The following is a 15,671-nucleotide window of genomic DNA, read 5'->3' on the forward strand; positions in this document are numbered from 1 at the left end:
ATTGAACGTCCTGGAATACGATGATTTAAAAATTGTCTTACGCGTATATCATAATGACAGGGTGTCGTTGATTCAAGAATTGTCCTACGCGAATATCATAATATGGGGGTGCCCCGTCCTGTTGGAAAGTCAGTTCATCTTCTAATAAAAGATTATTATTAGATTCCAATGTATCAGTGATCAGCAGATAAATAACGTTTTCTATCAAATCTAAATAAGTTGTTAACTAATAATTGTATTCTTCTTTCACTATAATATCCCATTTTTGTAAAACAGGCCATTCACGTTCCGATTTTTAATCCAACTAGTGGTCCAACTTCCTCAGTTGGATCTGAAATCGGACCGTAAGTGGGCTGGTTGGATTAGTTGGACAACTAGTGGTACGAGTCGGAAAATCAGAGTGACGATTTGAAGGTGCGACTTCCGACTGGCGACGCAATGGGTGCGTGAATGGTGAAGTTAGAAGTCGGATCACAGGTCGGATCGAAAACTTCCTCAGTCAGTTGACCTTCGGCACCTGTTACGTATGAGATTTCTATGAATTACTTTACGCAAAGATCTCTAGTTCGCAAATATTTAATAGAAAATAAACTTTCAATTGCACGAAAATTACTACTATTAAAATACATGATTGTTCGTCATTTTTGTTAGAGCAAATGATTTTCCTTTCTGTAGATCTATTTTGGACACTCCCACACAGGTACAATTTCCAACACTACGGATTGACTACAGAAGAATTATCAACAAAAAACGAAAATTAAATCATAGTTGTACTGAAAGAAGTAACTTTCTTTATACAGGGTGTTTCAGAAAGGTATGTCATAAATTTAATCACGCATTCCGGGAATAAAAATAAATTGATTAAATTCAACTTACCTTAGTACGAAAGTGTACACAAAAAAAGTTACAGCCCTTTGAAGTTACAAAATAAAAATTGTTTTTTTGCATTATCTCCTAAACTACTTGACATTTTATAATAAAAATGGACGCGTTACTTTCTTGAAAGCAGTTTTCATACAAAAGAAATAACAAAATCTAAGTGCACAGAAAAATTTTAAGGGGGGTGTGCAGCCCTAAATCCCCCAAACTTTTAAGTAAGTTCAAATCAAATGAATTTTGTGGCATCATTAGTTTAACACATTTTTTTTAAATTTTTTTGCCTCTTATCACTTTTTTTTTTAGTTTTTATTGACTTACGGCCCTTTTCATTAACATTTAAAAAATTACGTCCAACTAAATAAATGGCTTAAATTAATTAATAAGTACAAAAAATGTATATGATATTACAATCATAAATATGATATAAATCTGATAAATATCCTCTATAAATATGATATTACAATAAATGTTCAAAATGACCCCCGTTTTCTTCAATACAAATTCGGTATTGTTTTAATGAGGAAAACCGAATGCGCTGAAAAATCATATTTTTCTGACGAAATTGATTTGCAGCTTCAATTATTCTAACATTCAATTGTTGTTCGTCCTCTATTGTTACAGAATACACTTCCTCTTTCATAAACCCCCAAAAGCAAAAGTCCATTGGGTTTAGACCTGGACTTCTGGGTGGCCAAGAAATAGGTGCGTCACGACCCCTTTCAATTCACTCAACAGGATACTACCTGCAAAGGTATTCTTGGACTTAGTTTCTGTAATGCGGTGGAGCGCCATCTTGTAGAAACCACAAGAAACTTTTGGTTTCTGAGTTTCTGGGGAAGGGGCAAATTTTTGTTGGAACACACTGTATAAGTACAAACACACACTGCGAATAACCTATAATCCAGTCAATGAAGGTAAAATACAGTGGAACTGTATAATTTCTTGAGCTTCCACCGATTTACACCAAAAATTTGGCACAAGTTCTACTTACCCGCAACTTAAAGCTGAGCCTGTGTCGTAGGGTGCTTTTACTCTAGGTGGGACACTTTTCTTCTCGGGGGGTAAGTCTTATTTTATCAAAAATATCACCCGAGACTGAAGACACGAAAATTTTTTAAGTAACTTTCATCATCATCATTTTGGCTTTACAACCCTGTGTGGGTCCTAGCCTCCCCAAGAATTTTTTTCCAGTCGTCCCTATCCATCGCCTTCCTCCGCCAAAAACGTATTTCCATATTTCTCACATCTTGATCTATGTTATCTAGGAATCTTGTTCTGGGTCTTCCTCTTCTTCTTTGACCAATAGGTCTATCAAGGAGCGTTTTTCTAGCTAGGTTGGTTTGCTTCATTCGCATTACATGGCCTACCCACCTCAGACGTCCTATCTTAATGTGTTTTATAATATCTGGTTCATGGTATATTCTATAGAGTTCGAAGTTGTATCGTCTTCTCCAGACACCATTTTCGTTTACCACTCCATAGATTCGCCTTAGTATTTTTCTTTCGAAATATCCTAACATGTTTTCATTGCTTTTTGTTAAAGTCCTGGTTTCTGAACCATATGTTAGGACTGGGCGTATTACTGTTGTGTAGAGTTTTACTTTTGTATTTCTTGATATAACTGTAGATTTAAAAAGGAGATTAAGCCCAACATAGCATCTATCAGCCGTGCAAATTCTGCAGTTTATTTCTGCGGTAGTGTCATTTTCAGTATTGACGAGCGTTCCCAGGTATACAAATTCGGTAACTGATTTGATGATGTCGTTTTCTATAACAAGTGGCCGTAGTATTTGTGGTTGCGTACCTATTTTCATGTATTTCGTTTTATTGGTGTTTATTATTAAACTCATTTTTGTAGCCGCTTCCTCTCGTGCAGCGTTATCTGTTCTCCCAACAATGTTGATATCATCAGCATATGCTAGGATTTGCACAGATTTGTTATATAATGTTTAAGTAACTTTTGTTTTATATTTTTTTTTCTAAAAGTCAATATTTTTCGATTACTTATTCGTAAGTGAAAATGTCACTTGCGAATGAAAATTGTTTAACAAAGAAACTCTCTTTCAAACGGGTTTTTGCGGGTTACTCAAGAAGTATGTACTTTAAAAAACAAAAAAATTGTTATAAAACATGTAGCCTATAAAAAAAAACAAAAAGAACCTTGGGTTTTTGGTGTGTGTAGTCAAAATACAAAACTGTAGATTTTGCTTTTCTAAAAATGTTATATTTTACAAAATTTTGCGTATCCCTAATAGTTAATAGATTTAAAAAATGACGATTTTTTTGTATATAGACAATATCCTCTTCTTACTTAAAACTCATTTTTTTTTAAATTAACCATTTTTAACCAGCCAAATTTTTATTTTTAATTAGGTCGCTTTAATTAGGTCTTAGTAGCTGAAAAAATACAGATTATTTTTTTTGTGACATAATTCCCCGAGGATTAGTGCTAGAGACAATAAAAAAAAACGGAAAATTTTTTCAAGTACTACAAAAAAAGTTTTATGGGTTTTCCACGAAAAGTGCATTGGTTTCTTCATATTTCACGATGAAATTTTGGCGTTTGACCAAGAAGAACCAACTTTCAATAAGATATTTCTTCGCTTTTATTAGAGCTACAGACACTGTAAATAAAATTTTTAATAAATACATACTTTTTGAATAAACCGCAAAAAACTGTTGCAAAAAGTGCCTTTTTTGTTAAAAAATTTACATTTTTACTTGGAAATATTGACTTTGACCTGAAAGTAGCATTGCTGTCGATATTAGGTACGATCACAGTAATCACTATGTTCCGAATAATAAAAGAAGACCTTCACACACAATCAAGCGTTGCGACAACACAATGCGGCAAATGCAATGTAGAGTTGTGTATTCAGTGCTTTAGTGACGTTCACAAACAAAATGGAAGCTTTGTAAGCAATTTTCATATTTTCATAATTTTTGTAAAATTAAAAATTAACAATAAAAATTCATCTTTTTAAATATTTGTTTACTTTAGTAGTATAGAGGACTACTGTGTCATCTATGGTACATGGTGTAATATTGTTATTACCATGGTATTTAAAATATTATCGTCCTTTTCCATCATATTGATAGCACATTATGTATGCATATCCTCAACAGGTCAAAAAACCATAGGCCTCACCCTATTTGAAATAAATAAAAAAAATTAATATTTTAAGATGCCGTCAACAATTCATTATCTTTTGAAAAATCTTCTGTAAAATAAGTGTCCACTAATTTCACTATACCTTTTTTGTGCGTAAAAAACGTCGGTATATATGCCACAAGATTATTGTTACCTAATTATACACGGGTGATTAACGAGAGAATTCAATGTTTCACGAAATAAATAAATGCAAACAGTAATTTAAAGGTGATTATTGTTTTCTATACAAGTTATCGCCTGACACAAAAAGAATACCTTCTTTGAACGATTACCTGAAATTACTGATAAGGCTTCACTAATGATAGTTTAAGTAGTTTTTATGCCACATTACAGCTTATGATAATAATATAAATTAGAAATTGTTTGCATCTTCCATTTAGTTTGTATATGTACATTGTTCATGTCTTATCTACCTACGTTTTTGGTGTCGATATTTTGTTATTTGCATTTAAAAATGACGTCGACAACAGGTTTTATCCTGGTTAAGTGTAGTTTTAAAGGTGCGTTCAGTCTAAGAGAGAAAAATATAATATTGAATGTACACGATACACTTGTACATCAACGCCCTTTAAGTAATGTTCGTGAAATCGTTAACATGTGTTCAAATATGACAGGGGTTGGAGAAGCAACAATTTATAGATTCCTAAAAGAAAGAAAGGAGGAACTGTTTCATCTCCCAAGAAGAGTGGAGGGAGTAAACCCTTGGAAATTGAAGAAATACATAAAAACATGATAAGACGCAGCGTCCACTCATTTTTGACGTGACAACGTCTTAAATTAGGTTGTGGCTTGGAGTCATTCATGAAAAAGTGTAACGCCCGCTCACGTCTGTTACAGTGAGTCACCGAACGAGAGAGAGGCCCGCCGGACCGGCGAATGCCTTGCGTCTCTCTCCCACTCAAACATGATCGGTCCGCTGTGCGCGCAGCACTAGAGAATTAGGCGCGTTGAATCGGTGCATGCTTCCGTGCTTGTGTCTCTGTCTTTTTCGAGCGTTCTTGGCGTTCAAGACACATTACAGCAGAAACACTTCCTTTCATTTCATATTTCTCCTATCATCGTCCTATCCTCAACAAAATCACTCAAATAGAAATTAGTTAAGTTTAAGTTTACATGTACAATGTTTTAGTAAACAAAATATATTTCTATAGTTAAAATTTGTGCAATTCTTATTTTCATTCAATTCCTTGTTCCTATTGTGCAATTTAATAATATTCATATCAATAAATATTCTACCGAGAAAAAGACGTTGTCACGTAAAATCTTCGCCCGTAAAACCGACTTTACAGGCAACCGATTTTTTTTTAACAAAGAATTTCCAACATTAAAATCCAAACATTAATTAGAGAAAACGAAGAGTTACCAATCATAAGCAACAAGAAATTATGGGGACTATTGAGAGAGATGAGATTTCGTTGGCAAAAGAATAGAAGAAAATCCGTTTTAATTGAAAAAGATTACATTGTATGTTGGAGACGAGATTATCTAAGAACTATTAAAAAGTACCGAGAAGAAGGGAAAACAATTTTTTATTTGGACGAGACTTGGCTAAATGAAGGTCATACTGTACCATATCTATTGGTTGATACAAATGTGAAAAGTTCCCGTCAGGGATTCATCGAAGGTGTATCTACTGGAATAAACAATATTCCCGTTGGAAAAGGACGCAGACTCATAATAACCCATATTGGAAACAAATACGGTTTTGTCAATAGTGGAGATTAAGTTTTGCCTCAAAATCAACTAAAGATTACCACGAGGAAATGACTGCTTACGTTTTTGAAGAATATTTTGAGCAAATGTTGGATTTAATTCCAAAAAATTTTGTAATAGTCATGGATAATGCTAGTTACCATTCAAGACTAGCAGAAAAATTGCCAACAACGGCATGGAAAAAAGGAGAGATAATCGAATGGTTGGATAAACACGCAATTGAGTACAAGGAGAATTCGACAAAAAAGGAATTATTACCTATTGTAAGGCAATATAAAGTAGCTTATAAAAAATATATAATTGATGAAATGGCATTAAACTGTGATATAACCAATAAAATAAACATCTTACATTTCTTGCAAATTCATTAGTACCTGTTAATCTCCATCACTCCGACACTGAAAACTTTATTTAGGGATTAGTAACCCTCAAAACTATTGTATTCTATTCTGCTTCAACCTTTGTACCTGGTGGTCATACTCAATTTAAAATTGTTTTCCTATATACTTCTGTAAACTTGTTGAGAAATATCTATTTTTCATTGAGTCACCCGTATCAACAGTTTAGGGATTTGCATACATAATGTGCTATCAATAAGATGGAAATGGACTATAGTTTTGTACAATATTTGGACACCCCTTTTATAGAAAAAATAAAGACTACAGGAAATTTCACAATTTTAAAATTCAGTACTTAATGGCTTAAAGAGCTGCATAACGGTGTATTTTAATATCTACAAGGTGCAACAGAGATATATTTGGATACCTACACACATAAATTAAGTAAGTTTGAATACAGTTGTATCAGATCAGCTACATTGCACATTGTAGTAATCAATTCCGTTGCAAACAATTTTATTCTTATTTAATTTTCTCGTTCCATATAATACTTTCTGTCCTTTTTGAGATATTTAATAGTTATTTAACCAACAAGTGTATTAATAAGGGCGATTAACAATTGAGATATATTAACGCGCGAGCGAAGCGAGTGCGTTAATGTTCGAGATTGTTAATTGCCATTTTAATTCACGAGTTCGTTACAAAACTTTTCCGTCGACCGTACTTTTCAGAAATAAAAATATCTTAGTTTAAATTTTTATTTACTTAACGATAAATAATGACATATAATGACAGACAGTACTTACAGCGGCTACTTCATTTTAAATAATTTTTTAGTGGGAATATAAATAGGTATGTTTGGTTGCCTACACCACAGGTAACTGCCAATCACAGAGCGGTAAATGTGGTTAAATTAATTTATACAAGCAATGTATGTTGTATTGCCTATAATGAAATCGTTCATTAATAGAAAATCATTCATTAATAGGGGTCATTAATCAATGATTTTGAGGGTGTTAAAATTAATCATAAATGGACGGTCGACGGAAAAGATCTTTAAGGTTGATTTGTGTTTAATAAATTTTTATAACTAGTTTTTTCAGGAAATATCAAATTTTTAGTTATGTATTTATTTATGTTATGTAATTCAGACAATACAACTAACAAACTAGTTTTATATAGCTTCCGACTGGAATATTATGTAGATTTATCACTAAATCTACATTACAACAAAACATGAAACATTTTTTGGTTGAAAAAAGCTTTATAATATGTGAATTTAACTCCGAAATATACAAACTTTACCAACGATAAACTTCAACATTTACTAAACTTGGCGTAAACGTTAGTGAAAGTTTTAATGATCCGCTACTGATGTTGTGCTGGTCCCATCAGAATTAAAAGGGTGGTTTTACTACAAAATGGGCATTTTGTAAACGGGCGCAATTAAATGGATGTGAAAAATTGTCTGTTGATGGAGTGGACAATTAGAAGTTTTAACGCTGTTTTTATTGTTTTGTAGGTACTATAAAAAACAACATGGAAATAAAAATTGCTGGCAATTTTCAGTTAAGCCGAGAGGAAGTTACTATATAAACTCAACATAATTAATCAGAGAAAAGAATGCTGAATAAGAGATGTTTTTCTTTAGTTTTAGTCTAAAATTACCTTGGTCGTTCTTGCAACAAGGGTTATTAATTATTTTCCATTGTATTTTGTATCTTTACTTTAAAGATTCTCTTTTATGAGTTGATTTTATGACAATTTATAGTTTACCAAATCATTTCTGTCTTTATTTTCATTATGTTTATACTAAGGAATGGGCAACCGTGCTTGCCAAAAATGTTAGAGTGATCAAGTGCGCCAATACTTTACTGTTACGTTTGTACTATTAGTGGATTAGTTTTGTTTAGGTTTAAAAATTGACGACAATAAATAAGACGAGTTTTAGTTCTACAAAAAATACAAATTTTAATAATAACGAACGCAAATCACAAAAATAATAATAAGCGACATAGATTACGAGACAAATCCAAAACGAAGAATGCGTATTTAAGTACTGATATAAAATATATACCAGTACATAACGTTATCGAAATACAATGTGTAAAAGCCAAATGGAATAAATTCATTATTAAGGTTATTGTACATATTTATAAAAAATCCCGAAACACGTCAAATTTAAATTATAACTTGACGTTCTTTAGCGTGAAAATGCAACCCCCTTAGAATGCCAGGTACAACCCCCAATTTTTAAAATAGGAAGTATAGGCTTGTGATATATCGTTTGAAAGGTCTTTTCATTCTCCATTCAAAAATGTTGTCACTTTCAAGTTTATTAAGATAAATTAATATAAAATAAATTAAAATCATGTCATTTTTTCATTAAAAATGTGTAGAAATAACTCCTAAGTTCTAATAAAGTAAGTCTTATTTTGTACCAATATCTACTAACTTATACAGAGAGAATCTTGTATGTCAAAAATCAAATTTGTGCTTTGTAAGATACTTAATAACATAAATAAAACAATACTTCAAACCTGTTTTGTTTCTACTTATAACCATTAATAATAAAAACAGTTTTTTGCTTCTCCTGTACAATCAGTCTGAATGGAGAGAGGAGGTATTGGTAGTAAGTGGACGATATACAGGGTGGCGCACCGAAAACGAAACAGATGCATTTACTGGCAGATGATTCCTTTAAAAAAAAACGTTTGGACCCGTCGATTTTGTTATCGAGGGGGAAACCATCATTTAAAAGGTCTTTCAACTCCCTTTACAATGATGTAAAATTCATGTACTTCAATTCAGTAGTTTTGGAGATTTATTGATTTAAAGTTTAAATACATCATCGTAAGAGGAGATCAATACATAGCAGCAAAGTTGTTAAAAAATAAAGAATGAACTGACCTGTCAGCCAAGTAAATGTTGAAAATGACCACCATTACTTTCCATGCAATAATAAAGATTTTGCTGAAAACGTTGCCGGACATTTTGCAATATTTGAGGAGTAATTTGATGGCACTCATTCACAATTCTTTGTCGTAAATCTTCTAAGGATGTTGGCTGAGTAGCATAGATTTTGTTTTTTAAGTAACCCCACAAAAAGAAATCCAAAGGTGATAAATCTGGCGATCTTGGGGGCCATTCAACGGCACCTCTTCTACCAATCCATTGACCTGGAAAGGTCTGATCTAAATAATGCCGAACTCTTAATGCGTAATGTGGTGGGGCACCATCCTGTTGGAACATCAACATATTCTCAACGTATCGACCATCATTCTGATTTTCAATTATATCTGTTAGCGCAGGATCTATGGCATTTTGCAGTAATTCCAAATACATTTTACCAGTCAAATTTCCAGGTAAGAAAAAAGGACCAACCAAATGATCGCCAAAAATGCCAGCCCAAACATTTAATTTTTGTGGCTGCTGTGTGTGTACCTCATGGTAAATTCTGGGATTAGAGTCCGACCAATATCGACAATTATGACGATTTACTTCGCCATTTAAAAAAAAGGAACATTCGTCGAAAAAGCAAATGTTAAATAAAAATTGTTCATCGTTTGTAATTCGTTCACTCATAACTTCACAAAATTCTAATCGCTTATCAAAATCGTCTTCATTAAGTTCTTGTACAAGGTGAATTTTATACGGATAGTACGTCGACTAACACCACACGAAGTTTGCAATTTGCGGGTACTTAATGTAGGATCTACAATAACTTGCCCTAAAACCCCCACTTCTGTTGCTTCGTTCCTTATAGGATTTTCAATATTACGTTTTTTATTGGCGACTGATCCAGTTTCCCGAAATTTAGCTACAAGTTCTAGAACATATTTTCGGTGCACATTATTGTTCTCATGTCGCTCATTAAAAATTTGTGCTGTTCTATTAGCGCACTGATTATTTCCGAAAAATATTTCAATAATTTCAACCCTTTCTGCCGTGGAATATACCATGGTTAATTTATGTATAAAGCAATAAATGATATTTTAACAACAAAGATTGGTCAAATCAATCGCAAACTAATGTACTATTTCCTATTTAAAATAAGTACGTGGCATTCTCTACTTATCTTTCTTTAAGAAACAACTTTTTTTGTCACAAAGGACACTTCAATTGCTATTTTTATTATTAATAAACCATGGGCGTAGTAAATAAAAGCATTTACTTATTAAGAAAATGCTTTTACTCAAATTTCTTCTGAAAGAAGTACAAACTAATTTGATGTACCTATTAAAGTCTACTTTAAACTTTAAATCAATAAATCTCCAAAACTACTAAATTGAATACATGAATTTTACATCATTATAAAGGAAGTTGAAAGACCTTTCAAATAATGGATCATTCGACCCCCCTTTTTATTTAAGATTTTAGGGATGATGCCACCCCCGCTTAAGGGGCTGCAAATGTTAAAGTGATTTTATGCCAATTTTGTGTCCCCCTCGAAAACAAAATCGACGGGTCCGAGCGTTTTTTCAAAAAAAAAATCATCTGCCAGTAAATGCCTCTGTTTCGTTTTCGGTGCGCCACACTGTATATGTTATTATTAGATGGGGCACTTGGTTACAAGCAGTATTTTTATACGGAGTATTTTCAAGGAATAAAAAGTTTTATTACAAAACGAACAGATTTCACTTCAGCAGCTCTGGAGTAAAGTAAACGTCTTGTTCAATGACCTAATTTACCTCAGAATCTAGCATACATAAATTTTTTTGTTAAGGACAAACAAAACTGAAAAAAAAAATTGACTCTTTGTAAATCATTCGATTTGATCTAAATTAAATCAAGTTAAAGAATTTTTTCGTATGATTAAAGGGAATATAGGCATATCTGTAGGAAATAAATTGCAATATGTTCAAAACAAGAACTCAGAATTTTCTACTTTGGAATTTCTCTACAGCTGTCAGCGCGATGGGTGTCGCGTTTTCTTCCTCAGGACAATAAGCACAACCGTAGTACCACTTTAGAGAAGTATTTGATTCTGTTTAAGCATAATCCAAAAGGGTTTCTACATCTAAATATATTTCTACATAATATAAAACTTTTAATATATATTTTTACCAACCTGCAATCTGAGAAATTGCTTGATTTCATCATCACTGAAGTTTGGAAGGTTTGCAAAATGGAGTGATGTTGTAAAACCTGTTCGCGTATCTGAAAAAAAAAAAAGATTTTGGTTATTTTACTATTTAACTCAGTAGGAATTCGGCCAATATTTGGATATAATGAAAGCAAACACTTTATTTATTTTCCAGCTGTTTAAAAAAACAGTTGAATGGAGGAATGCAGGTAAAGAGACCTTCGGGGAGACCGACAAAGCGATGGGTGGATTATGTGGATCAGAATGCACGAAATCTTCTTGACAGTTTATCGTGGAGAAAAATCGCTACATAACGTCACGAATAAATAGGAATAGAGAGCTGGAGGCCAAAGTTTGATTTGGACTGTAGAGTCATAGAGTGGGTGATTTGTTTTGGCTTTATTTGTTTGTTGCTTCAAAGATATTTCAGTATTCTATAAAACAGTTTTACATTTTCTTTACTGTTTTTCTTTGGTTGATTTTCGGATATTTCACCTTTATTTTTGTATTATTTCTTATAGTTCCACATACTAATAGTCCAAGCTGTATGACTGTCCACAATTAAATGTTTATCAAAACGAAATCAAAACTTTTAAAGTTAAAAAAATTAAAATTTTTTACAGCGGACATGTGATATTTGACACAACATTGCTCGGGATAAAGAACTACAAATGTAATCATTTAAGCGATCGATATTTGCTACACTTGCTACATTTGCCACACCTTCGTTGTTTTTTTAATTTTGTCCACCAAATGACCCACATTATCTAAAAGATATTCGTTAGCAACATGTTTTTAAAATTTTGGACGTACTTCACTTGGCGTTGGAATATATGGAGCTGTTCGCAGGATCTCCTCAATTCGCCTGTAAAATTTTATTCCCAATAACATATTTTAGATCAAATTCGAATCCTATATAAAGCTCTTAGCACCTTGAATAAGTCTACATCACCCATTCCCTTGTTATATATCTGCACAACGTTTGGTTGAGGGACCGCTATAATTTTTCTGTCTTGTCTGAACCATCTGTTACGGTTTTCTTTAATAAATATTTCTGTAGTTAAAATATTAGTTGCCATAGTAACTTCATTATTGTCATTCCAGTGAACAAGAGTCAGCTAATTTTCTTTGCTATGTAGAGTGTGGGAAGATCCACGAATTGGTTTTTTTATTTCTTTGAGTGGGGCTTTTTCAATCCTGTCTTTTCTAATGTGTGCCGATACAGTGTATCTTCTGGTCTCTTAACCTTGTTGGTAAAGATAAAGATTATTAGATAAGAATTATATTATATCAATAAAAATCATCAATATAGATAACAGATTACTGTGGTAAAAACCGTTTACACAGCTTTTCGGTTACGGAACTTCCATATTGAGTTACCCTGTAACTTATCTCCACTTCCAGTATGGGGATAAAATTTTGCAAGGAAACCTTTATAGAATTTATATCCGCAACGGATGGGTTTTCCTCGAATAAACTGCTTCATTGAATGATGTCCTCTTCATTGGCGTCGTCCACTGAGAAACTTCCGTTCACTGGCTGGAGGTAATGATGAAAACGTTCATTTAGATGGTCAATTAGGGGTTGAACTTAGATCAGACTCAAACCAAAGTTTTGCAGTATCGGCTCACATTCCTTGCATGATACAGAGCTTGTTTAATTTACCAGAGCAGCTTTTGACGTACTTTAAAGACTTGTACAATGAAGCTGACAATTAGTGTAGATGGGTTTTAAACCCTTTTTGGACAATCCATGTCACCACAAAATTAAAAGAATGCTTTCTAGATTTAGCTGATGATGGCACGCTTAAAGTGGAATTTTATTCACACAGTGTGGACGTATTTTATATGAAAAGAAAACACGAGTATAAGCTCTTAAATTATTGGTGCAATTCGCTATGTACTTCATACTTGTATAACAAACATTTTTTTCAATGGTAGGCATTAAAATAACTCATTTAGCGTAAATGTTGCGAAAACGCACTATTTTTTTGTAGAATTTTTATTGGCAACACATTAATTTTTTTAAAATCTTTTTATTTTTTTAGCAACCAAAAGGTATAAGTGTAACTAAATTTAATTTTCTCTAGTTTCCAAACTCGAGGTACGAGGAAAGAAATGGTGGTGGCCACTTTTTAAAAACGTAATTGATAGTTCCATTGTAAATGCCTGGAAACTTTTCAGATTGGCAAACAAAAGCTCCATTTCCCAAATCGATTTTTGCTCATATATTGTTATTTGTCTAATAAAATCGAAAGATGAACAAGAAGAATCAGAACAGACAGAGAATGAAGAAGATGAAAAGTCAACTGTACCGTTGACAATAAACATGGGCAGACCGTCAAAAAATAGCTTACCAGATGAAATCCAGAAAGATAAGATAGGATACAAAGCATGTAGAAAATGCAAGAAGAAGATGCAGGCAGTGTTCTAACCATACTGTTTTTGTTTGTCAAAAATGTCAGGTCTATTTACAGTCTAAATATTTTGAAACTTTTCACAAAAAATAAAATTGTGTATTTTAATTTTTATATCTCAGTTTCGCCAAAGGTTCGAAAACGAACCATTTTTTTGTTGTGACACCTGTCAGCATCAAAGTGTAATAGTATATTACTTTATGAGGCGGAGAAGCATGACTTTTCTTGACGCGCCCGATATTACGCGCCGAACGAAGTGAGGCGCGTAATAGAGGGCAAGTCAAGAAAAGTCGCTTATTTGCCGAATAAAGTATACTATTTTTTTTTCAAACGTAGCAATTTTCAACCATAAATAGTACAATTCATACGCTATTTTTACTCGAAATTAACTGTAACAACTATCAAAGTCGTCTAGATATTAGAAATTAACATAATTAAGTAGTCGGTGGGATTTGCGTCTCCCTGGTTACAGTTGTTTGACAGTTGTTTGCAATTATTAAAGACAGCTTATTGTTGTTGCAACCGTAAGCGCAAATTTAGTGCGAAAATGGAAAACCTAAACGAAATTGAGTCCCCGGCTAATGATGCAGTAGCAAGTATGGGGCCCTCCAAGTCCGGAATAAAGTATCGGTTAGCGTACAAGCACTTCCAAGAGTGGTGCGATACAAGAGGAGTACGGCAAGTTACCGAAGACGTTTTACTGGCATATTTTAATATAATGAAAAATGAAAATAAATGGAAATCTTCTACAATGTGGTCACGATACTCTATGATAAAATCCGAGTTAGTTATTAGAAAAAATGTGGATATAAGCAAATTTTTAAAGTTATTGCTTTGTGACATGTTTCATATTGTTGCCATGACAACATTTTTCCCTCCGCCGTAAAGAAATGAAAAAAAAACTGCTGCCGGCGGAGACATCAAACTTTGACAGGATCAAGTTAGATAATAATGTCATCATTATTTGACGTTTGAAGAAAAAACAATTTTTTTACGAATGTTTAAGTTTATTTTACCCTAGTTAATAAAAAAAATTATATATTATTGCAGTATTTCTTTGCTTGGCGGTTAATGGGTTAAAAAAAGAAATAGACTGCAATTGGAAAATGATAAATTATTAACGTTTTAAAAATAGCACCACAATTTGATAAACTTTTGAAAAATAAACAAGCACGTCTTTCCCACTAAAATTGTGTTTTTTTGTGTAACTCGTGTAAGGCTTCGCGACCCACAGATTGATAAACACTGCGCTATAATGTAGTCAATAATTGATTATTCGTTTTACATAAATATATCTCTTTTATAATATAAATTTTAATATTTTAAGAAAACTTTTATTTTATTTTTTTTTCTCTTTTTTTGGCTCAGACTTATCGTCATACTGTCATCGAATGCCATAGTCTGTGGACTAGTACGCATTTCGATGCACATCGCCCCGCCTTGAATTTTCCCATTGGCTCTTGACCTGGAAATCCCTATTTATCGCTCGAACAGCACATATAAATATTGGCGATTTTCAGGTCAGCCAAGTGGTCAAGAAATTCGTGAGCATCGGGCTACCTACTCCATTCGTCAGACTCATCCACTCCTATGTCTCTCAACGGCGGATTACAGTCAAGGAGCGTGATCGATACTCTACATCCTTCACTCCCACTGCGGGAGTCCCTCAGGGTTCCGTGTTGGCACCAATACTTTACACAATATACAACAGCGACTTCCCCAATCCCAGATATACACATACAACTACCTTACTATACGCAGACGATACGGCACTTCTTACTACCACACCACACGTCGACTCTGTACTTAGGTTCGCTCGAGATCATCTGCTCCTTGTTGAACAATGGTGCCACCTAACAATGGAAGTGACACCTAACCCTAACAAAACACAGATGATCCTTTTCAGACACCCATATCGCAGCCAATACATTACACCTATCATCACCGAAAGGCACAATTTGAGTCTATGGGGAGAACGACTCCGTCTCCGAAACCAGGTCGATTACCTCGGCGTGGTGTTTACACAAACACTAAGCTGGAGGGACGACACTGAAAAAACCTGTAGTA

At 33.4% G+C, this 15,671-nt stretch overlaps 1 protein-coding gene across 1 annotated transcript in view; it reads right to left on the bottom strand.

Moving 5' to 3' along the window:
* LOC140442111 (uncharacterized) overlaps positions 1-15,671 on the bottom strand; it is a 274,067-nt gene that overhangs the window by 178,800 nt on the left and 79,596 nt on the right. The window contains exon 5 of the mRNA XM_072533189.1: positions 11,174-11,262. Coding sequence (XP_072389290.1) covers positions 11,174-11,262 — 89 coding nt within the window. The remainder of the gene's footprint in view (positions 1-11,173; positions 11,263-15,671) is intronic.

This window comes from Diabrotica undecimpunctata, chromosome 5, assembly GCF_040954645.1.
Source record: "Diabrotica undecimpunctata isolate CICGRU chromosome 5, icDiaUnde3, whole genome shotgun sequence".
Classification (NCBI taxonomy): domain Eukaryota; kingdom Metazoa; phylum Arthropoda; class Insecta; order Coleoptera; family Chrysomelidae; genus Diabrotica; species Diabrotica undecimpunctata.